This window comes from Branchiostoma floridae, chromosome 2 (genome assembly GCF_000003815.2).
Source record: "Branchiostoma floridae strain S238N-H82 chromosome 2, Bfl_VNyyK, whole genome shotgun sequence".
In the NCBI taxonomy this organism is placed as follows: Eukaryota; Metazoa; Chordata; class Leptocardii; order Amphioxiformes; family Branchiostomatidae; genus Branchiostoma; species Branchiostoma floridae.
Window position 1 is genome coordinate 12564903 of NC_049980.1, and position 24527 is coordinate 12589429.

At 43.9% G+C, this 24527-nt stretch overlaps 1 protein-coding gene across 2 annotated transcripts; it reads right to left on the reverse strand.

Annotated features, from left to right (window-relative positions):
• Nucleotides 1-877: 877 nt before the first annotated feature.
• LOC118410184 (hyaluronan synthase 2-like) lies at nt 878-24337 on the reverse strand. 2 transcript variants are annotated; one of them, XM_035811725.1, is made up of 3 exons: nt 23927-24337; nt 16635-16784; nt 878-4243 (listed from the first exon to the last, which is right to left on the reverse strand). In XM_035811725.1, the coding sequence occupies exon 3, from the start codon at nt 4239-4241 to the stop codon at nt 2577-2579; it is 1665 nt and encodes a 554-aa protein (XP_035667618.1). In that variant the 5' UTR covers nt 4242-4243; nt 16635-16784; nt 23927-24337; the 3' UTR covers nt 878-2576. The 2 variants fall into 2 exon arrangements, with proteins under 2 accessions (XP_035667618.1, XP_035667619.1); XM_035811726.1 differs by lacking the exon at nt 16635-16784.
• Between the last annotated feature and the right edge of the window lie 190 nt (nt 24338-24527).

A 24527-nucleotide genomic window follows, 5' to 3' on the forward strand; every position in this document is an offset into this window, starting at 1 on the left:
CCCACACGTGCCAAGATTCACACATCCCGGCACACCCCGCGACCCCCAGTGGGATATCAGGCTCGCAATCCAACGCCATGTTTACACACGTACAAACATCGTCTTACCGGAACGTTAACAGGGGGACTTTCCCGTGACCTTGCTGGGGGTATCCCCTCACGGGGACATCAAATAGGTGCCCAGCCCGGCTGAGACACGGAGGTACCTCCAGGGAACCGGCTCCTCTTCCTGCCTGCCTCGGTGTTACTCGTCAAGGACTCGCTGGGAAGGGCATTGCTATCTTTGTTCATTCCGATAGAAGTATACAGTCAAAACTGCCCCAGAAGCCCACCCAGACCGATAAAACCCGGCTGGATAGATGGTCATTATAGTCCGGAGTGCTTTTGCCAATGAGAAAATGAAATGGGAAACGGGAAATGAAATCTAAAAAAAAAAATTCACGGGTCTCAGTGGCAAGTGTACAGATGTTGACACACTGGCAGCACCAAATCCGTAGGTGTTTGGGGCACCTTTAGACAGATTAGCCGTGAGGCTCGGTGGGCGTCACTCCACCGTCATGGGGGGCAGGGGCAAAGAATCTAAGAGACCATGAAAAAAATGATAGTGGTCACATTGGCTAGGTGTTTTTTTTTTATTGTATGATGGTCTGTTGTACAGGCCTGACTGTATATCTCTTCCAAAGTATTTTGCTTGACTGTATGACTCTCCCCTAACGTGAAGTCATGAAAAATTAAAATTTGTGACATCTCGCCTAACAAGTCAATTATCCTTTATACCCGAGAATGTGGTAGAAAGTTTGGAATCCCACGTACAGTCGATATCTACCCAGCCTCTCCCTTATCCCGAACAAACACAAACACGTTACAGCACAATGAACTCCAGATGACGAAAATTTATTACATCGTTCTTGTCAAATAACCTTCGCCACATGCATGGTTCTACATGTAAGGCGAAGCGAATCCACTACCTTGTTCATCTACACCCTGTGGTGTTTTAAATTGGAATCACATAACGCATAGGTTAAACATTGTTAATCTTACAAGTACATAAAGGTCGTGTGGTTTCTTTGCAAGAGATGACGTTAAAACATCGTCCAATCAGGCATTAGCTTACAGCTGGTTATTTTCACAAGTCTTACGTAATACGGAATGTATTGCGGACATTGATTGGCATCTGGTGCAACTCTGCACAGCAGAATGTTGAACCTTCTTTCTGAGAATATCACAGCTTCTATATGCACCACCCTTTAACATGATGCGAACTATCATCGACATTCTACAAAAACATATGTCTTCAAGTTTCAACGATAGGCCAGGTCATTTCAATCGCTTGATTGACCCGTCTATGAAAACATAGGTATAAAAGATTGCAGCCTAAATGCGAAGATAAGATCTTGATGACATCTATGGGCTTCGGAACGATAAAATTTAGTTAACTTGGCCTGGAAGTAATAGTAAAGTTGGTAGTTTCTGCTGTAGTGCGGACGTACACATTTTGCACTGCTAATTAGCGGCAATAAATGCTGCAGGTTAGGTCGTCCCCCCTTTCAGCTTGGCGGCGATTGCTAAACAACCGTGCAGGGACCAAAATTGGGGTTGTGCGCCCTTGGTTTTGCAATTGTGAGGTGGTATAAGATAAAGAAGTATGTTTTAAATGACAACAAAACATACAAAACGTGAAAAAAAAAATTTGGTCCCTTAGCGGTCACTCAGCAGCTGGTAGCCTTTAGTGGAATGGGGATAAATTTAGAAATAGTAAAAAATCATTAGTACGAATTTTTGACATCAGGAGATTTGAATACATCATGTCAAATTCTGTACATAATTATCATTGTTATTCACATTTGGCACTTGTATTCCCATGTTATGCGTACATATCTGTGTTACGGACAGTAGGATTGGGCAAGTGGGAAACAGTCCAGCCCAATCTGTTGCCCAAAATAAAAAGCAGCAGGTCGTCTCGTACAATATAAATCTTTGTACTTTATATCATCAGTAATGTGCAGCAGAGTAAATAATTCGTACAAATCAACATTGTGTGGCAGTCTTCTACAGTTTGCACTGAGAACATGGAAACATTCACGAACACCTAAAAATCTCTAATCCGAGATCTATAACAGAGGGAGTGAACTGGCCAGCTGCCAACCTCAGCATCTGACAATATTTAAAACTATGGTACCAAATATTTTGAAGTAGTGTCAAATACATTTCAAGACCTCCTGTGACATGAATCGTTACCATTGACACTATATGTAGGAAACGTTTCAAGATTCACAAAAAAGACTTAATCCAACACAAGGTATTTTGCATACGCCCTCTCCAGTATCCCCTAAACTCGAGGATGAATTTATCATTCGCTAACAATTTTAGACTGTGTTTTTAAACTAAGTAAACTGTGGTAAAGAGTTGAGGTGGTTTGGCCTGAAATTATCAGCCTTACGACTAAATTCAAGATGTATCTGTGTTTCATTTTGTTCGACATTAAAAATTGATCACTAACTTTATTAAGAAATGAATTATTTTTTATTAAGGGGGGAGGGGGCAATCCTATCAAAATGGGACGTGCACCAATTTGGGTTAAACCTCTTCAGCAGCTTCAGTGACGCGTTGGGAGGCTAATACATGGTATTCTTTTGCAGGGTAATGCCTGGCTTTATACACTATATAAGCAGCTGTCATACAAAGCCAGTAGATTGTGTAAAAACAGGTCCCTATAATGAGATACGCCTGCTTTTGTCGATCGAACGGGTTACCCCATTCCTGGTAGGCCGTGTAGCCACAACCACCCAGGAGTATGGTAAACCAGATGGAGAGGGGAACAAGTGGGATGTAGTTAGCGATGATCTTCTTCCTCCCTGACGTGCCCCAGCTGGTTTTACCGATGGTACAGAGCGCAAAGAATTTACTGGGTAATAAACTGGTGAAATACAAGAGCGAATAGATGGACATAAACAACATGATGGGTCTACGGGAGAGGGCAAAAGCATAGATACTCTTAACGATACCGATCACCTGGATGATGTGGAGCAGGAGGAGGATGTTCCAAATCTTCCCTCTGTAGACCAGCTGGAAGGTGGTGATGGTCAGGAAGACGGGAAAGAGTCCAGAGAACACGGAGTCGTAGGTCATCCACAGGGAGTGCTTGTGGAACCACAGGGCGTTGTAGAGCCACTCGCGGTAGTAGGACTTGCACCAGCGGGTCTGTTGGTTCAGCCAGCGGAGGTAGGTGGAGGGCGTCTCGGTGAGGCAGGAGGCGCGCCAGGTGAACTTGGTGCCGTAGCCCAGGCTGAGCACGCGATTGGTCAGGTGTCGGTCGTCGCCAAAGGTGCACTTGGAGCCGCAGAAGCTCTGCTCGTACCAGTGGTCGAGCACCTGTTGGATCAGCGTGCTTCGGTAGAGTCCCAGGGGGCCGCTGATGCACGTGACGCAGTTGAAGAAGGACTGGGAAGCGCGCTCCACGTTGAAGGCCATCCAGTACCGTAAGCTACTCAGGAACGAAATCAAAGAGTCCATCTTGTTTAGAATTCTGACATCCCCCACGGCGGCGCCAACATCCTCGTATTTGTCGAGGATCTTAGCCATTTCCATGGCACACATGGGGTCCAGAATGGTATCCGAGTCGCAGACTTGGACGTAGTCCACGGTGTCCCCTAGTGCCTTGAAACCTGTGTACAAAGCCTCCCTCTTTCCTCCCCACTCTTGTAGAATGCAGCTGTATTGGTGCGACCGCACCATGTTTACTAGCTGCTCGGTCGGGTCCGCTGAAACTTCCTCAATGCTGTCCGATTGAAACGTGTGGAAATTGTGCTGCCAGAAAAACGTCGCCGTGTTTTCCTTTCCCATGATGTCCACGAAAATGTCTTTCATGTAGAAATCTTCGTCCCTGTTTCCGTCCACGACCATGACGATCTTCATCTTGGGATATTTCAATGTCTTAGCTGAGATAAGGCAGTGACGCATCAGTTCGGGATCTTCCTGGTATGCTGCTATGACCAGACCGATGACCCGGTCGCTTTCCTCCAGGTCTTCCTCGGTAGAGATGCGATAATGTTCTATCAAGGCCGCCACGCTTTGGATAATCAGGTGCACGCACATGACGGCGCCGTACAGGCCGAACGCGAAGTAGCTGTCCTCGGAGGCGATGAAGCTGTAGCCTGTAGAGTAGACGGCTACCATGCCGACGAGGACGGCGATGAGGAACGTCCCCGTCAGCGCAATACGGGCTGGTCTCCACGAGCACATACCTGCGAAGTGCAAAAGTAGGGATTAGAGGCGGAAAGAGAGTGATCAGCACTCCGTCAGCCCCTTTATGAACTGACGTCGGTGTAGCAGACGGCACTCAGGCAGTTCGGGGTGATTTGTTGGGGCACCCAAGCCTTACTGTAAGTAGCCCCCACCCGTTGGCTTGTTCCTGTACCCCTGTGTCACTGTATGTTTCTATTCGCCACGTTGAACGTCGGTGAGTTAAAAGGACCCCACCGATAGTTTAACCTTGGAGTAGACCAACGGGTCAACTTCCATCCGACTGAAATATGAAGTTCAGGCGCTAGACAGAGAATAATTTTGTCAGCAGTAACACTGACGTGATTGCGTTTCCAGAAGAGCAGAAGGGGGAGTAGAAGTGTTATCGGATTTTCACCAATTTGTTATCAGCTGTGGGCATGGAGTAGTTAGTAGCGAGGTGGCAGACCTTGGCCCGATAAGGAGAGACAGGGTTGCCTTGGCGTTGACAGAAACATGCCAACACGTGAGGATCATTGCTGCTATGAATCCATCATTTCTGTGAACTTAACAGACGTAAAGTTCTGGTGAAAAGCAGGTTTGGTTTCTGGTCCAAACAGGTTCGAGAAAGTCGTATTTCTCTCTCGCTCTCCCCGCGAGATAAGTCGTTACCGTATTCGGTGTCACCTCACCAAGGTCAAACCGACACAGTACTTCATACTGGCGCAAGTCATGTTTATCCGCTTGGGTCGGATACCAGGGTGTTTCTGGTGTTGTTAACAACGCCAACAAGGTTATATTTTTTTCAGGAAATGAAAGCTTTACAGCTGTCAAACTATCTTTTTCCCGGGCCCTTTTTTTTCCCCTAGTACACTTCACTTGAGATTACAAGTGAGCCAATAGTCAGACAGACACGTGCGATTCTGTACGACCACCGGGAGACTTTCGTTTCTGCTTGTCTTCAGCTTTGCAACAAACAGGCGTTGAATGTATAAAAAGCCTAACAGTATGTACATCGGTTTATGGTCCACGGAACACCTTTACACACGCTGATCAGTGCACATCTATATGAAAGAATGTAGGTTCCTACCCAGAACGAGTATAATCCTGCTAAGAACCCCTCCCCCTTATACACACTAACAGGTCGACCAAGGACGGGTTTGTTGAAAGCCGTGCGACGTGCCCTGCCTGATTGCCAGATTTAAAGTCTCTGTGATACATCAATCAATCTGTCTCCATGCTACCCGATAGCTAACAGAGGTCTGAAAGTTGAAATCCCAGACATGGCTTTGACATTTAAGAAATCTCTCCAGATATGATGGCCTTGTGTGACTTATCTTGCTTCCATCTGCCATTTTTCGGATCGATTTTATTCCAAATCAATTTGACGTATGTGCGACTATATTCCAACAAAAATCAATTGTTCTAAATTCGGTATTATTCACATTCATTACCCACTGCCTCCAAAGATGACTTCCCAAGTGGAGTACGTAGAATAACAGATACATGTAGATCTATTGGCATTTAAAAAACTTACATTATTGTACGGTTGTGCTCGTTTTCAATTAGCCTTCGAACATGAGGTTGCAAAAAAAAGTAAGTCTTTGAAAAGAGTGATGGAAGCAACATGCATCTGCTATAGTGTAACTATTAACTCATTACACGTGCTTTCAACATGTGATATGGATAATACCCGTTCTTACAAATGGAAACTGTCAGGCTACATCTGCTGGCGTTTAAAATCTTTTTATATATTTTCGACCTTTGTATGAACCTCTTATTCAATGCGTCTGCGTCCCTTAACTTGGAGTCTTTCCCGCATCTCTTGCACTGCGCCGTGCCATGTACATGTACCAGCCGACATGGTAACAGTTTTCCTGACAGCCTAAATATATCCAAATGCCCCTATTTGAGCATAAGAAAGTTATCCATATCTAAACAGATATATAACTACAATGTACATGTTTTGTTCATTAATTTTTCCATTACCATCTACTGTTTATAATTTTTCTACCTTCATGATCAGCACCTCTGGCATGCTTTTGCGTGACAATTCTATTCTGCAAATCAAATTCATTACTTCACAACTTGTGAATCTTGTCAAGTTTGTACATAAAGTCAGGGAAAACTGCAACATTGGCAATTTTGTAATGTCAAAAAGAAACTGCGACTATCATTTGAACAATACACTCAACATGTTGTCAATTAGAGCTCCGACCTCCCATGAACTTCCAGACTTCAAAAAACAAGATTTTTGCATGTGCTGAAGTAACACTTCCCTATGCCCATCATCACCTTGCCCTCTCCACTTCCCTCTGTACTCTCTCTACATGATACTTGGACCCAGGCCCGACGTACAATTAACGGCAATTGGCAATTGGACCTCCCCGATGTTCAAATAGACACATCTGTTACATATCACTTACGGTAGTTAATGGCAGTAGCCTGATACAGGCTAACGCAAGGACATAGGGTTTAAAGTGCTTATCGGCTAAAATTTATACCATAAGCTTGTCAGCTTTTCACTTTTAAGTTATATTTAGACGGTGTTATGTAGCTAAATTTGATAAACATTCATCATCATTCCCCCAAACAGTGCTTTGTTGTCAACATGTGAGACCAAGGGCATTATAGGTAGATGTAGGTGAGACTGATTTCTGCAGTTTAAGTTTGCTCTCTCTTGTGATGTTGACTCAACGATATAATTAAGAACATTAAAAGTAAGTAAAACAATCGCTACGGCTTTCATAGCGTTATTCTTGTGCGATAATTACCCATGTCTGTGGCATCATCGCGAGAGGTAACGTACGTCTGCTGACAACGGGACACAACGGGACTCCGCGTGACATCCGGGAACTTTCATCATGATTCAGCCATCATAGGTCTCATGATATTCAGATATGATTCCTCTCGCCATCATATTTCCTTTTCTTAAATCACTCCCATACTTAAATTTATCCTATGATTTTGACATGATATTAATGTATTGTTTGGTACGCAGGATGAACACAGGACTGAGTGGTTTCGACTAAGACTGGAGAAAACACGCTCGCTGTTACATATGTTTTTCCTGCACTCTTTTATCACCGCTGTCATCACCCGTCCCGCCTTTCCTCATGTGACTAACTCTGTGTTTTATAGTAGGCAAACTATTTCACCTGTCGAGCTTCAAAGGTTATCATCCAAATTGATGACATAGTTTTATCAAGACTTAGTTTACTGATAAAGCAGATGAACGTGTTTTCTACTTTAACATGAAGGTTGATACCGTGGGAACATTCTACTACACTTTCGCATACCAGACACATGAGCAGTCTGATTTCGGCATGACGTGTCAACTTTAGGTTGTTGTCTGTAGAATTCACGCGGTGACTAGAATGTTTGAGAGAAGTATTTTTCAAACACAGAATACGTCTGGCACAAGCTTGCAACGCCGGCAGGTCTTCGTGATAACTTCAGAAAACAGCAGACAAAAAAGAAGAAAACCGGGGCAAACCAGAGATATCTGGCCAGAGCAAGTCGGAACTGCCATAGCCATTAGAGCTGTTTGAAGGAGGAAGGTGGTATTTCGTCTGTTTGCTAAAAAGATTTGCAGTGCAGATGTTGTGGGAATGCTAACTTGTCTGCCCGTTCACCACACAGTGCGAGAATGGCGACCTTGAGCGCTGACTGTCGGCAAAGTGTTTTGACCTCCATCTGACCCCTAGCCTTTCTCTTGACCTTGCCGGGGATAAGCGGATGAGAAACAGGATCGTCGGGACTCCGTTTGCTCAATGTGCTTCGGGGCCTTTGAAGTTTGGAACTGGATGGAACTACAGTATGCCGGTCACTGCCATGGTGGGCTTGGGTAGACAAGTCCGGGAGGTGATGAGAAGGTCATGATCGAGTTGGTGCAGAGAGAAGTACTGTAAAGTCAGTCAATCCGCAGCCACTCGAAGTGGCTAATTGAACTGGAAATTATATCGGTTCCCATGCATTTCTCATCCTCCAAACAGACAGCTAGCGTTGTAATCAGTCAACATAACGGAAAAACAACAACAACATGAAAACGCGTGCGCGCGCGCGCGCACGTGTGTGTGTGTGTGTGAGTGGAGGGGGTCCCTTGGCAAAGCACGGTTTCAAGTTTCATTTTCGGCAAGCGCTTAGATATAACCTTGCAACATGTTCTGTGTTCTACCTGGGCGACATGAAAGTATAGTTTGTAACCATATTCGATTTCATTATACATTTCGCATAGTCCTCTAACTACTGAGCGATTGCCAAGAGCCGGGAACACCTCGACAGTCGGTTACAAAATTTCGTGAAATACCAAACTGAACGTTTGCAGAGGCATGTAGAAAATCATAGCCTAATCAATTAATTCTAAACTATAGTCCTCTGAAATGCAAGTTTATATCGTCATTTCTGTTTTCATCAGTTTCATGTAGATAACCAAACATGCAAACAGGCAATATGTCGTATTAAGGCTCCGCAACTGTACCCGGCATTTCGCCAACCTGTCAGATGTTGACTGGCACAAGTTACCAGCAAATAACCGGTGTCTAGAACCGTAGCTAGGTAACCATGTAACCACACTGTAGGCAAATGTCAAACTATGAGTCAGCATGTGATGACAGAGCCGCTAACGCTGGCACATGTCGGCGCCATGCACATGGAATGGACAGGCCTACAAAATACTCCTCTTCGAAAATCAACGGCAATCAGAGCAGCTGCAATCTCACATCTTGGAAGCTGCTTCTTTTCTTTCTTTCTTTTGCTGCAACTTTATCTTGTACGATCCCCACTTTTGCTGATCGAAGCAAATGTACAAGTTGCAATATTGTGAAATATGTATAAGAGACAACGTTGTAAAAAGTACTAAACTTGCTTCCTACGTATCACAGAGCTGTTCAGAGCATGAGTGTAACTCGCATCCTCCTAAGACACACTGGGTGGCTGTTAGTTTTCCATGGCTGGCTTTTCTGACTTGAGCTGTTTTGCTCATCACTCTCACATCTCATGTCCTTGTTCATGGCCAAATCTAATCGGTACGCCGCCCAAGAAGGTATGCAGCTCTGAGACACTGGACCTTGTTGAACATCGTTACCACCCCCCACCCCCCGGGCCCACAAAAGTAGGCCGCATCCATAGAGGGCCTATATCATACACCCTGTGCCAGGTGGCACTGTACCTTTTCATTACCCCACGTCTTAGCATGGCAGTCTGAAATACCGTATGTCAAACGGGGCAAGTACACTGTTATTGAATAATAATGAATAAACCTTTGAACACAGCATGGGAAAATGAAAAATATTGAAACATCTTTCTCGTATTATAATCTTCAGTGAAGGGCGCTGACATTTGCAAGAAACGTTTGCCAGCCGGCACTCTCCCGCAAAGAACAAAGAACAACACCGCCCACGTGCAGCATGAGTACTTTAGAAGTGTTGTCAGCGTTAGGTCCTTCATAGCCACAATGTAGCTGGGTGGAATTATTTTCTGGAACGCCAACCATCGCCACTAGTGCATGTCTTTTGGACCCCCCCCCCCTCCCTCAAAAAAGGAGAACGACCTTAGAGACTACTTGCCACTTACCACTTACCCTTGCCAGAATTGTAAAGCGTAAAAACAACACCATGGCCACAGCACAACAGCACATAATGCTGATGTAGTCCTCCCCCGCACCTGCTGCAGAGGCTGTTTGGTTTGAAATTACCGACCATGGGCTCTACAGGATGCCAAAATGTGCCGTGTTAGTCATTCTCAAAGGAAACCAAAATGCCAAACAACCAAAAATACACTTTCAAAACTTGACTCTGTGAAGATGAAGATGTGATTGAGAGCTAACAACCATTGAATACGTGATTCCAATACATACGCGTGATGCCTTGTTTATTGAAGGCTACGATTCTTAATATACAAAGATCGACGCTATTTTTTTTAGATTTGTTTGATACGGTCTTAGTCTTTGGAAAAGGTTTGTCTGAATTTGCCTTACTCTGTCCCCACTTCAACCCGACAGGAACAACAGATGCTTTAAATTCTTGTTGACTTTTAAGTTCCCTTATCTTCTGGTATGTTATATACAACAAAATACCATAGTTTGTGTACAGCTGATCATACAGACTTCTGCAATCCTGCCGTATCTGGTATACTACGGTACAGTGTTGTTTCGAATGGACAAAGAGAATTTCCACCTATCCCGAGACTCTGACCTTGCCTTCTTTCTCCGAAGACGATATTCTGCAACAAAAATTTCCGGCTTATCAGTTGTTGCTGTTTCAAGGGCGTGGGGACGGGACCAGGGCTCAATATACACAACTCAGTGTGACTAATACCCTTGAATGTACACAGATGTGAAGGTTTTAGATAAGGATGTATGAGTTATAACGTAACCTCCATAAGGACATGGTGAAGAGAGGTCAAAGCCAGGTCATGTTGGAGGACTGGAAGTACCGTATTAACTCACCTGAATATGGATGGTGTAATTCTATAGGTCTATCATAAGCCCATCTAAATGCCTAGAACTGACGGTGCAAGAGTGCCTTACTCAACTGTAGATTAAAAGCATAAGAGTGAAAGGCATTTTACCGAGAGCAAGGGTGTAGATTTACTATGTTAGCCAGATCGCCACCAAAGTATTGTCTCTTCACAGATGACCTTTAATTGACCTTGCCTACGGATGACCTTGTGCTGTTTAACCTTTATAAGTTAGCGACGAGGTGGTCCGTACTCCACGGGTTTTACTAAGAAAACAAATTTTGCTGACATGAACATTATTAAAATGGGGATTTTTCCCCAAGGTAAGTCATCAATCTCAGTGACATCGATGCAAGTGGTGCATAAGGGGAGGGGGGTGGTGGTGGTAGGTAAGAGGTGCCAGGTGGTTGTAAAAGTTATGCCGGGTTCTGGCAGAACAACATAATTTCTTGTACAACAGCAAAGAATACGTACCAGTACCTTGTCAAGCGGTATTGTTCAACCAGAAATGTTTGTCACTTTTTTTTTACATCAAGGACAAACAAACGTAGCAAACTTCAAGTCTCCAAGGACACCAGTGACTTATTCATGACATAGACCTTGACAAATCACATTCTTTTCAGGCAGGAAGTAAACTCAAGAATCAAACTGCCTCTAGCGCAAGTCCTGGTTTGTGTATTTTAAGTTAAAGGGATGTTACCTGCGACAAGTGGATAGGAAAAACAAATATCGTTAGTTATCCCATTAGGAGACACCCGGTGCGTCATTCCGAAACATAAAACATTCAGGACGAGAAACGCTTGCTCTTTTCTATGGTTCTCACAGACAGACAGTTGCACTTACAGCATGAGTTTTAACTGACAAGGAAGAAAAACACATACATATACATAGTGTTTGTACCTGCTATATGGATTGACGATATGTATGCGTTTTGTGGACTTTTTTGGGGGTGGGGGTGTATGGTTTACCATGTGACGTGTTCATTACTTAAATTGTGCATGTATACAGTTGCAAATATATCCTAACTTTAGCTTTAGTATCGAATCCAGTACAGAATAGCAACCTGTTCTGAATCAGAACGCGAACGCAGACTAAACAGAACACCTGTGGAGTGTGACAAGGCCGATATATGGTGCTGTGTAACATGGTTAGTTGACCAGAACGATTGGCCTCGCCATTCGGGAACCTGCCAAAATCAAGTTCAACCCCTACATGTCCTGTTCGGGCCAGGGGTGGGGGTCGGGTAGCAGCAGACGGCTTGAAGCAATTGTATGCTTAAAAAAACCATCACTTAAAGATGCTAAACAACACACATGCGCGAAAGGAAATGATGAAGAACATGCCTGAAATGATGACTATCCGTCAACACGTTATTGATTTACTCTCCTCCAAACTTTGAAACAAGATCAGCCCATGCAGTTACGAAAAAGCCGACAGGGGACCAAAAACGTATATCTCTCACTCTGCCCGAAGATCTTTCTACCACTCAAGAATCACGACGGACTACGGCATTGAACACGAGATATCGAAGATGAAAGTTCCACTGCAGTAGCTTAACAAGCTGCTAAGGACCCATTGTCGAATTTGACTTTTATCTATTTATTTATTGGCTTTCCCGACCCCTACCAATCTACCAAATATCATTAGAATCCATCAAAGGCTTGTCAATTAATGATATTCACAGACACGCACACACACACACACACGCACGCACACACACGCACACACACACACACACACACAGACACACATACGCACACACAGACACACACACACACACACACACACACACAGACATACACACACACACACACACACACACTTCTCGGCAAAAGTAACGAGTCCCCGTATGCCAATCTCCTCAGCCCCGTTAGCCGACTGTCTCCATACGAAGGCTATTTGTTCCCGGGGCGTCTCCTGGGCAGATCACATGTTAGCAGCTCGTTTGTCACGCGGCTGTCAACTTTGATTTACACAGAGTAAAGAGTGGTGGTCTTGAACCTCATGGCTTCACATTGGAGAACCTTTATAGTTTCCATCTTTGTTTAAAAACATTCTATATCACACAGCCACGGTTATTTCTTCCATAAAAGGCTGTTATGTAAATATGAGGCCACGTTGATTTGACTAGGTGGATGATATCTACGCGCGCATTAACTTTTGGCCGTTCAGAAAATGTTTTCAAACTTGCTATAAATCGTACTAAGCAGCTGCAGAATGAGCAAAAATATATGCATTAAATTAAACAAAAAATACATCGGTAAACATATTGTCATGGTGCCCCAACGACCCACCAGAAGGTCAAGGGATAGGTGAGGTGAAACATATTTCATATGATTCCAAAGTCCAAGGTCAAGGAAGGAGATGTGAAAGAATACAAATATTGAAAAAAATCTATCGTTCGATATTCAATACTATTTCTTCTGTGTTTGGTCATTTGTTCAGACTTTCTGACCATTTAGATTTCATGATAAACTTTTGGCCAATTTTTTTTTTATTCGCACACTCGCCCCTTTTGGGGCTCCCAGAGAATGTCATCCATATAATCAAATCAGCGTGGCCTAAGGTTGACCACGATAAGTACAGGCGTGAGTCTTAGGTATGGATAAAAGGCTACTAAAACATTTAACCCCCAATCCCGGATTTGGCATACGAAGAGGTACTTCAAATCCTAACCTAGACGTCACGTTCAAAAGGAGGGAAAGCTATCTCGTAGACGGAAAGTTCTCATTAACCCCTAACCTTGACCCGACCTTCAAAACGATGCATTCCCTTCTAAGTAGCACCTTGGGAAGCTATCACGCAGAAACGTTAATTACGTCGATAGAGTGGATACTTCACGTTTGCTGACATTGAAGAACCCGTATCTATGCACCACTGCTGTCAGAAACGTTTTGAGACCAATTATAATATGACTAAACTGTCATGATATTGATGGATGATGAACGACACTCATGTATACTTAAGGTAAAGTGAAGTGCGTATCGCTGACACAGTAGTCAATCTCGTTTTAAACATAGTCTAGTCTACATCTTATTTAGTTAGCTGTGAAGGGTACAGACAACGTTTTATAAGACTGTTTTTCTAATATCAAACTGCATTGCACGAATTTTACGAAATCACGTTCGGGGAGTAAGGGAGCAGACCGACATTTCCTATCAAAGCACTTTCTCCCCGGAAAGGTCCATTTATCGAAGTAGCCCTTCGAGATGATTGCACAGCAGAGGCGTAGGGAATGCAAAATAAAGACCAAACAAATCATGTCTACATGTACTTGTAATGTCTACTTTTCATGTCGAGCTTACTGCACTCGAGTGGTTCTAGCCCTGCTCTGTTTAATTGTTCTCTGCGGAGTAGAAGAGACGGGTACAGGACAGGGCTGTAGCCTGCGAGAGGAGTCTTGGCAGCCCTACGCGACGCACGTGCCCACCTGTGCTCATGTCTGTCTATGCGGGGAGGGGTCAGTCATGATTGTAACACTAGGTTCCTGTTGACTGATAAAATGATTTAATAGAGACACCCCTCCCACCGGCAACGACACAGGTGCAGATGTACATGTACGCCACATAGGACTGCCAAGAACTATACCTGTGCTGAAGGTTTACGTCATCAGTTATGCGCACTGTTCAAGGACCCGACCACAAGAATTCGTCCCACGATCGTCGTACGACCGCAGCACCGAGGGCATTCTTGGGGTAACTGTGCACGTGTCGTACTACATGTACATTCGGTTGTATGGATACTTATAAGACTCATGTAGATCCCTGTCGGCTGTTACAGCCTGCTTGAATATCCTCGGATAGCAAATATATATCGTACGACGACCTACAAGTTACAACGAATGTGACCGCGTTATAAGGACAACGGAGACGTGACGCTGAGGGTATAGCCTTTGTTGAATCGGAACTTCTAAACGTTTGGCCTTCAGCATGACCTTCCCACATGGATGTCATACCGCAAGAACTGGGTGTGAGGAATGCCGTACCGGTACCAGCACGTGCACGGCGGCACGTTAGTATGTCCCCACACTCTCTCCCCTACCCAACCTGCGTCTCAACTGTTTATTAAGTAGCTATCAAACACACCATTGTTAAATCACGACCACAAACAAGGCAACAACATGTGAAACTTGTCAAGGAGCGCAGCGAAGCGTACAAAATGAGAGACAGTTTCACATTTCCTCTGTCGCGCGATCAAGGAAAACTGTGGAAATTTCCGTCCATGGCCATGTGGCGCGTCGATCACGTGACTCATAATGGCATGAACTTGTAAAGTGGCAATATGCAATATTTAAAGTTGGCATTCTTTTTCTTACACAGATAACAAACGGTTAAATTCTGTTCTAGACTTGCTAACGTTATATAGAGAGCTAAAGAGAACAATAAAATGGCAATTAACAGGGTCATGGATAAGTTTACAAGTTTTGGGTACTGAATGTCGTCTATCAACTATTCAAGTATCTACTTAGCTTAGAAGTTCTACCACACAGAGCCCTTCAAATTTTGGGTTGCGCTTGTCTGAGAGGTGGAGGAACTATCCTGTTAAATGCTCGCCACTGGATCCACAAATGCCAAACATGATGTTATCACATAAAACATGCAGAATATTTGTCGTGGCTTCCCAGTAGAATTTGTGCTAAAATCCAACAGTATTTAGTCATGATAGGTTTTACTACATAGTATATTCCATATTAGTTTCCGTAGTCATTTGTGCATACTGCCACATTTGCATTTGCAATATTGATTTTTGAAATGCGGAGAAATGCAGTTATCAGTAGAGATAAGTTGAGCTGTCCATATTGAGGTGGTGACTGAAGGGATAACCGTGTTATCCGCGGGGTCCGACATGGTGGTCCAGATGGCGGCGGGGCAGCGTCTCCAGGGCCCCGCCCGGACTAATTCGGTGGGCGGGGGACGTTCCGGACGGAAATTAAATACTTTCTTAAATACACCAACGACAAGCAGAGAAACGAACGTAGCAAGAGCTCACAAGATGACCCATCTAAGGACGGTTTCTTACTCCTGGAGCCCTTTCCCCCCAAATCTCTTATGCTTTGGCCGGCAAACGACATTTAAGGTGGCTTTTCTAACATTATATAACTTGTAAGGAAAAGCTATGATCTAGTTGAAAGGATATCAATGAATCTTCTCTTTGGCCCGATTAGGAGACAGGAATCTAAAAAGGCTGTTTATTGTTTATTTTCCTTAGTTGTTTTCTACTCGGGGTCGAAGTGTTTGGCGAGGAGGGGAGTTGATGAACACAGAGAAAGCTAAAGAAGTCTACCACCTTCCTCAGAAACCCTACAGGACGCGGAGGCAATACAAGCTCTTACGGAAATGGTCCCTACCGTTTAGGAAACAGGTGGTTCCGAGAAACGACTCACGAGGGAAAGGTCAAACCAATTTGTCCCGCTTCGACCGAAATACTTCAAACAGGCCCGCGCTGCGAAACACATATCCACCCAACAGGATACGTGCGAATTTGGCAGTTCGTTTTCATGATTCAAACCTTTCATAAACGACGCGGATTACGAGATTTGAACGTAAATTCGCACAATTGATGGTCAAGTGCATAAAAATTCCCACATCGATCTTGGGTGCGTTTATATCCTGCACCACTTCTATTGCTCACGAACACGTGAAAATGAACTCCAATGAGACGCTATTGATACGGGAGGGGAGTAGCTAAACTACATGCTTATTGAGGTAAGATTTGCCCACATCTTCTATAAAAAAATTCCATCTGTGAGGTTAGGTATCGTTTGACCGATTTTGCGATAGAAGCTGTGGAATATTCTGTTTTAAAACAAGCTCTCAGTGAGAGCATCTGTCTGCTGTCTATCAACTTGAAAAATTCCAATTATCAAAAGGACCTGTCTTAGAAACACAAACTACTTCCCGGAAACTAAGTTGCTGCATATAAAGCTGATGGCAAACTGGTAAAACTCGAACTTACCAAAGTCGTTTCTGCGATCCTACTGTAAAGGAGCAACTTAGAAGGTGGAAGGACCTCTCCTGTAGAACCGACTCCTGGAGATATCTTGCCAGAATCAACGGGTTTCTCGGCCTGCACCAGACCACCTTCTTGACCAAATCTGCAACGTCTCTACGGAAAAGGAGGCGTGGTCACTAATTAAACAATACAAGAATTTCGGCTCATTCCAGGCTAAAAGACACCCTAGAGCCGCTAATTGATTCAGATATCATCAAATGACAACTTCGGACTTGACGGGGTTCCTTCCACCTCCGCCCCATCGCTCAGAAACACCTCTAGCATTGACATTTGAGGAGGGGATCCAGAAAGCCAGAACCCCAGTGTAGCCTTCACCAGGCCGTCCTACGGTGGTACGGATCGTAAAATTCGGCCCCCGAAAAGTCCGCAAATAATTGTACATTTAGTCCACGATAGGGTTAACATTCCCCATGCTGAGCTGCGAGGTAATTCAAAGTTAGAAAGCCTTTGTTAGCAAACTCTGCAGTCAGATTATTCCCTCTATTAGCCAACGCAGCCAGTCTGGTAGAGACTATAAACACTGAGCGACAGGGGACCATGTGCTTGCTGCTGTCCGGCTGACGGCACATCACTCGCCAAAGCTTATCTCCTGAGCAAATCGCCGACTGAAGGTTTGGAATAAATCAAACATGGCTAATCTGTCATAGATGGGGGTATGTTACCGTAATTGAATTTAGTTTGACTAAGATGAATGACGTTTTCTTAATATGAAAATATTTTAATGGCTGATAATTCATCTATAATCGTACTTTGACACCAAATGGACAGGCAACTGAGAAGAAAGGAAACAAACAACTAAACCTTATCTTGTTTTAGGCTTACCGACTTGGCGATGACGCTAAACAGTCGTGCTCATCATTTAGTCCAAACTAATGGAATCGTTCAACATAGAAAAGAAAGCATCGCCCACAATAAGGTCAATAGACACATTTACAGATGGAATTTCAAGTTGAAACAAGACTGGCCCAAATACAGACTGGGTCAAGTGACGTCTAAATTCCGTGACACATATATAAATCTTTCCCCGGCAGACTTCGTACTTAAATTACGACCTCCGCGTTTGATGTCGGTCTAAGCCCCGGTAAATCCGGTAAGGACACAAGAGGGGTCGCGCTTCTGTCGGGGTGATAATCGGTCCATCAAAGCAAACCGTCAACGTCTGGGGTCTTAATTATAGAGGTTAAACCCAGTGTCCCAACGACTCGCCCCCAAACACCCCTCGTGATTTCGCCTCAAATGGAGAGTCCCTGTGAGACAGGCCCTCAAATATTGCTTCACCAGACGTTTTCTTTCTCAAATCTCAAATCTCCGAATCAAATAACAGCGGAGCGAGTCAAGGTGACAGCATTACTGGTGAAGGTCACGCCAAAGCAAAAACGTTATGACAAATTCGATACAGAGAGAAATTAATTGGACTCACATCATATTCTTAGAATAACAATCCCATGTTACATGTTCTTCCTAGATCCCGGCAGGACGACCGGATGGGCTATAAGGACCATCTTCTTAGGTGATTATTAACTCTCTACAAACGTCTTCCGCCGAAAGAGCACTCCCCCCGTTTTCAAAATTGTCTTTGCTCAAGCTTCATATCATGAAATCGGTTATGTCAGTTTGACATATGACAATATCCATCTGGATAAATTAATTCAGAACGCCACTAGCACCATACAGACCTTGTACATGTTATGATCTTTTTAACGTTTCAGTGAGGTCCTGTAAACAGAATGAAGTGAAGCTATCTAATTAAGATTTCCATGCACCAACACGTTTGGAAATGAAACGAAAGATATAACACAAAATGTTAAGTTAGGAAAATCTTTTTGTGCTGTACTATAACATCACCGTGAACTGAATATCACCATGTTAAAAAAAGATACCTTTGCATTGAGATATATGTATAGCTATAGTTAGGTTAGAGCCTAAATTTTGCAAAGCGCTGTTTTTACAGAAAGACAAGATAAGTCGGGCACAAAGGCGGTAGTCGGCATTTGTGGCTTATCCAATTAATCTGAGATACAAACTATCCTTCGGTACAACTTCATCGGATCATGACACGAAACAGGGTCTTTTAAAACCCTGACCGACAGTTGCTCCTGGTCTGTACTGAATTAGCAATGGGTTTGGACAGGTTTCACTCAATCGTGCGCTTAAGCGTAGATCAGGTTGCCTGTTTATAAAACGACGAGGGTGGTGGTTTTCATTGCAAGGTACAAAATGCTGGAGTATTGTATTTTCTGATTTGCAACCCACACGTGTATGTAAACGTTTAGTTGTAAAAGAAAAGAAGTGCAAAAGTTTTGTACAAAAGTTACCAGTGTATAACATGGATCAATGGATCAACTTTGCCGTATTGAGAATCGCGTTGAAAAATCCGTTTTATCATAGAGGATTAAGTTGTTTGTATTAGACCTCGTCCTGGATAAGGCCAAATTAGATTAAAGCAGATTTTGTTATAAACGGCGACTTTGATTTGCATACGACTGGCGGTTTCTATTTCCATACATGCTGTCGAACACGCGCGTTACACGTTGTCAGACATGCGGCCATCACGTGTCACCTAGGCCTGCACATACATTTTCAGGGAATAAAACATTACAAGGACGATAGTAACAACCTGTAATGCGGGGATTGGTGGGTACATCTACTTTAGTTGCACACCATTGGTGTTAAAGTGTATGGAATGTTCCATTGCCACGATGTGGGCCAAAAGGGAGAGAAGGACACGTAGATCAATTCCCAGCCCTGTCGATGGTACTTCAAGGACAAAAACACTCGCTTGTTTCTTTTGGCTTTGTCACAAAAGTGACTAGTAACGTGGTATATCTGTCGATTGGTGGCCATGGGAATGGGTTTGTTCAAAGTGAACAAGCAATGGTTGACTGAAAACTTTATGGTGCGTACTTCAAACCGCAAGTATGCTTCTTGTGGCTGCCAGCCAATGGCTTTGTCGTACATATCGTCTGTCAGATCCCATGGGAGCATTGATTCAAGTTACCTTTACTCACGACTGTGCCAATGGCAATTTTTGGGTACTGCCACGTGGCTTATGAAAATTAGTTTAGAAAAGGAGCACGATGCATGCATGGTACTTGCACGACATAATGTATGTCATTGAAATGACAGGTACTGTTTTGGGCGTGTCTGTTTGTTTGTATGTCTGTGTGTGTTTCCACACTTATTTCTTCATGCTATGCACGCCATTTATACTAGCAGGAAGCCACATCAAAGGTCCTGGAAAGGTCTCAGGTTGTGAATTGCAATTTCACTTCCTAGCTTCAATTTCTTACGATCTGCATGTCTGTTGCCTTAGGAGAGTCGGTGGGAAAATACATAGACAGAATCAGCGATAAAATAGACACAGTACTAGCTTAACAGGATATCCACAACATACGGCAGGCTGAAAAAAACTGGGACTATGTGGCTCCAGATGTCTTACTGAGATATGGCTGTGGTGCGATAGTCTACTCTACTATGTACAGGATATCCCCCCAAAGCAATGATATTCACGGTGATTTCTGGTTTCCGGTTGGTTTTATATTTTTTGAACGAACGTTCTCGATTTGTATCGCTGTACCGTTCGTTACAGACAAAATGTATCATAACGTCATGGTGAGTGTATATGACGTATATTTTTGTATAACTTATCATTTTTGCAACTGATTATAAGGGCTATCGTACAATCGTTCACAAAAAGGTCACACTGAAATATAATTAGAGTCTGGGCGGAGTCATTAAAGACTACAAAGAAACAGCTTCGCTTGTAGTCTAAATAAACCGTGCTCCGTCCCTATCAGACCGGAGTGCCATGTTTACACAGCTCCGGTAGCGTTGACAGAAATTTAGCACACTCTTGGGGAAAACGGTAATGAACGTAACCGCTAACCTCTACTGTGTGGTAAAGGTAAAACAAACACTTAAGATATGACGGCGGAAATGGCAGGATAAAATGGGCGCATGTTTATGACACTTCATGAAATACCTGCCAATTTAGGCCCATCCAACGTTAGTATAACGTTATACGAGAACAGGTGATTTTCTAAGGGTATATTGATTGTGACAGCTACACGAGTTGTGAACCAGAGAAGTGCCCATGTGGATTGACGGATCTTATCAGTTTCGTTTGGAACAACATTTGCACGGACGGTACAGTGGTCCCAACACGCCATCAAACACCTGCAGGGTTGATGAAGACAGTTTCGGCAGTCTTTTGGGTTGATAACTTTCCTGTAATGTTACGTTACGCCATGTCTGTGGTGTTTTTGCTTTGATCTATTCTTCCTCCTTCGGTGCTGCACGTAGTCAACTGTTCTGTCATAGAACAACTGCACAGTTTATGGTTTCTGTAGGGATCATCTTACACTCATGCATGTGCACGTGGTGTCTGCCATTATCCAAGATTGACTAGAATTAACCCGAAGTTTGGACAACACTTCTTCAGGATTTTCAGCTCTGCCGATGCAGTTTCTTGTACAGCAAAGTAAGAAATGAAGCGTCTTGACTCTAGATCGTCTTTTGTAAATGCTTATAAGAAAAATTTTATTTGGAACGAATGAAAGACCCAAGGACGACCCTATTTACATATTTGAGAAGATTCATTTCTTATCACAATCATTATCATCATCTTTCCCATGTCTGCTATTCATCTCCCACAATAGTTTCGCCTTGGCAATTAGTTCTTATCTAGGTAGATGTGGACCCTGTGGCTCCTGTGAATTATGTGACAGGCCTTCGGAGAGCAAGTGTCGATATGGTACTGACTTAACAGAAGTGCCACAAAAGTAAAGACAGACGTGAGAGGTGGACCTTCCCAGGGTTCACTGCCGTGCCCCAGACGGGTTATACATCAAACCACGCTCACCGAGACGGCCTTTAGAGAGGCTCAGCAGATGTCCAGATTTTGTACATCATATCAGATTCACAAAGTTCAAAGTCCCTGGGAAGGTGGGAGAGATTCTGCACACACCCCAATTTTCATCGTACACAGTGCGACTGACCGATACTTCTGTCGTCTGTATGGAAATAGTCCATAATACACGCGGGCGGACTGGCTGCTCTCTATGAAGAAATCTATATCATTATCACGAGAGACAGGATCGAGCATTTCCCAGCCTGTGCCATAAATACACTCTCCACCACTAGAAAGCGCCACCTCTCACTTTCATGCAATTGTTTTTCCGTGATCAAAATGTAAAAAAATGTTAGCAACCTTCGATGGGGCAAAGATAAAGTTTAGGCCAATTACATTTTCTTTGCAGTTGTGTTTGTTTAATTTGTTTGTCTTCTATAATGAAATACCAAACGTGCAAATGAGAAAGTGATTTGCATAGATAATGCAAATTGGCAAAACTACTTAATGATAAATGATGGGTACTTTATACGTGTGACATGTGTAAGTTTATCTGGGGGTGAACTTCACCAGGCTTCAATCATGTTTTTTAGGTGTATCATTTGATTTTCTTATTTGCACATAGGCAGATGAGGCAAATTGAGAAATACACACTGCTTTTGTATACACGAGGACCAGTATTGGATGTGATATTGGCGTCAAAATAGGAATAAATTTTGCAGAGCTATTTGGAATACTTCTACAATGTACTGAGAAGACTTTGGGGGGTACGCAGAGCCGTCAACACGAAACTCCATCTGTCGTGGCAAGACAAATACTCTAAACTTCGCCAACGCAACCATGATACTACATCCAAGTGAGACACCAGTCATGCATGTTACTGCCCGGTATAGTAGCGACTTGCAATGAAAATTAACTCAGGAAAGCAGCCTGTGCTGAATGCGGGGGTTGGGATATATTGAGCTCGTTAGATTGGCCCTTTCGGCTTTCTAGAATGGGCAGACTGTCCTGGAAACGAAACAGGCTCACCCGTCATGATGAGTGGAGCGCTATGGACATGACAGCTTTATCAATCATGCAATTTTGTACATACTTAGGTGGTCTTGCGTATGACATCATATGCTACGAAAGTGGAAGCGTTTGGGGTATCTAAACAAGTGTTTACTGTAGGTCTCGGTGGGTGGAAACAAAGCATTTTTCGGGATAGTTTGCAGTTCGCGGCGAGACCACCGCGGAAACCGTCAACAAAAAAACGCCATGTCTCCCTTAACTGCTTTCAAGCTGTTTCCCGATGGCTGTTCTCAAGGTCAATCAGCCACTTACATATAGGCGATGATTTATGATAGAACGCTGTCCGTGAATTTGGGCCACAGTTTTCTGAAGCTGTAGAAAGGCAGCCAATAAAACAGGCCACATAAAACATTAACACATGTAAATCCCCAGGCGATAATTTTATCTAAGCTGCCCTGCAGCTTTTTCTATAATAGTCATGTTTTTGATCTTGTTTTACAAGGTAAAGATTAGCCCAGCAAGCCCCTTGTAATATGGTTTGAAAACAACGCACTTAAACCGCGAGTAAAACGGCACGCTTCCGAAACCGTGCTTAAACTCTGCCGAAGTGACAGCGAACTGTGACGGGGAAGCTACGAGAACAGCCGAGGGTTGCCGACCACTTCCGAGTCATGTTCAAACCTCCGCCAGCCTTGATCGCATTTCTCAACACTACCGTCGTAATCTTTACCTACGGTTCACGTCTGGCTGATAGCCTTTGGACAGGGTCTGGGTGAGTATAAACTTCCCCCGTGCGATATAGGCTGGATTACACTACCACCGAGTTCACCTCATCGGGTAACTCACGAGGAGGCCAGGCGGAACAAGTTGAAAATTCCTCAGATAGTTTCGGTGACAAGCCGGGTAAACGTGCCAAATGAATAGACGTCCCTGACGGGCACAAACTGCTACTGTTCTTATGTTGATGGGCTGTTAGTTTTTATAACGATTAGCAGTACACGCTGAGTCACTCCAGCTTAGATAAAGAAAGACTCATTATCAATAAGGTAGGCCTAAGAGGCGCGGCATGCGGAAACACCTTGTTACATTCTAAGGCGTGGGAATCTCAGAAATCTACCATAAGGAGCGTTTCTCTTTCCAATGTTACAATACAATACAATACAAAACGCACATGAAGGTATGCTATCCCAACAATACATATCATAAAACCGTTGTGTTCTGTGATTCATCCTGAGGAAAACATGCGACATGAACAAAGACGGACCACTAGTTTGCAATAACCATTTCAAAGTCGGCTAAAGGACGTTATGAATTACCCTAAGGCAATAAAACAGAAGACAGAAAATTTAAAAGAAAGCAACCAGAAAGTCCTTACCTGTTGTAACTCCTCCCTTTTCTCCAAAAATCAGCGACAGATCTAGAGTGCGTTGGCGAACACACCGTACAGGGACGCTTCACCGCAGAGAACAAGTGCAGGACGAGAGACCGTCTAAATCCGACAGGGCGCGAAGTGGCTCCGACCGGACGCGACGAACTTTTGTGGTTCACCGGCTTCAAGTCCTTCCCTTTAAGGCACAAGCTCCACCCTTACCCCAAGGACGGCCTTCTTCCTCTTATATCACCGACAAGTGTGACAAAACCGCTCTGGGTGGGGAAAAGAGGAGTAGGACCTATTCAAGTTTAAACTAGACGCAGCTTGCCGGAAGGGAGGGTCCGAAAAAGTCATTCCCAAGTTCTCGTTCAGCAAACACGTGGTACGCCCGGCGTCTGGACGGGACCGGTTTGGAGTCTTGGCGGGCAAACGAGAGCCAGCGACCCTGACCGTCCCAGATGTAGCAAAGGGAAAAAGAAACAAAACGTTTTTTTTCATGAACGTGTCATTTCACACGTTTTCAATGGATGTGATGTAAGACGTTTATGCGTGCTGCGATGTGCGATGTATCTACGACCGGGCCGCATTTTTGCTGATAGCGGTA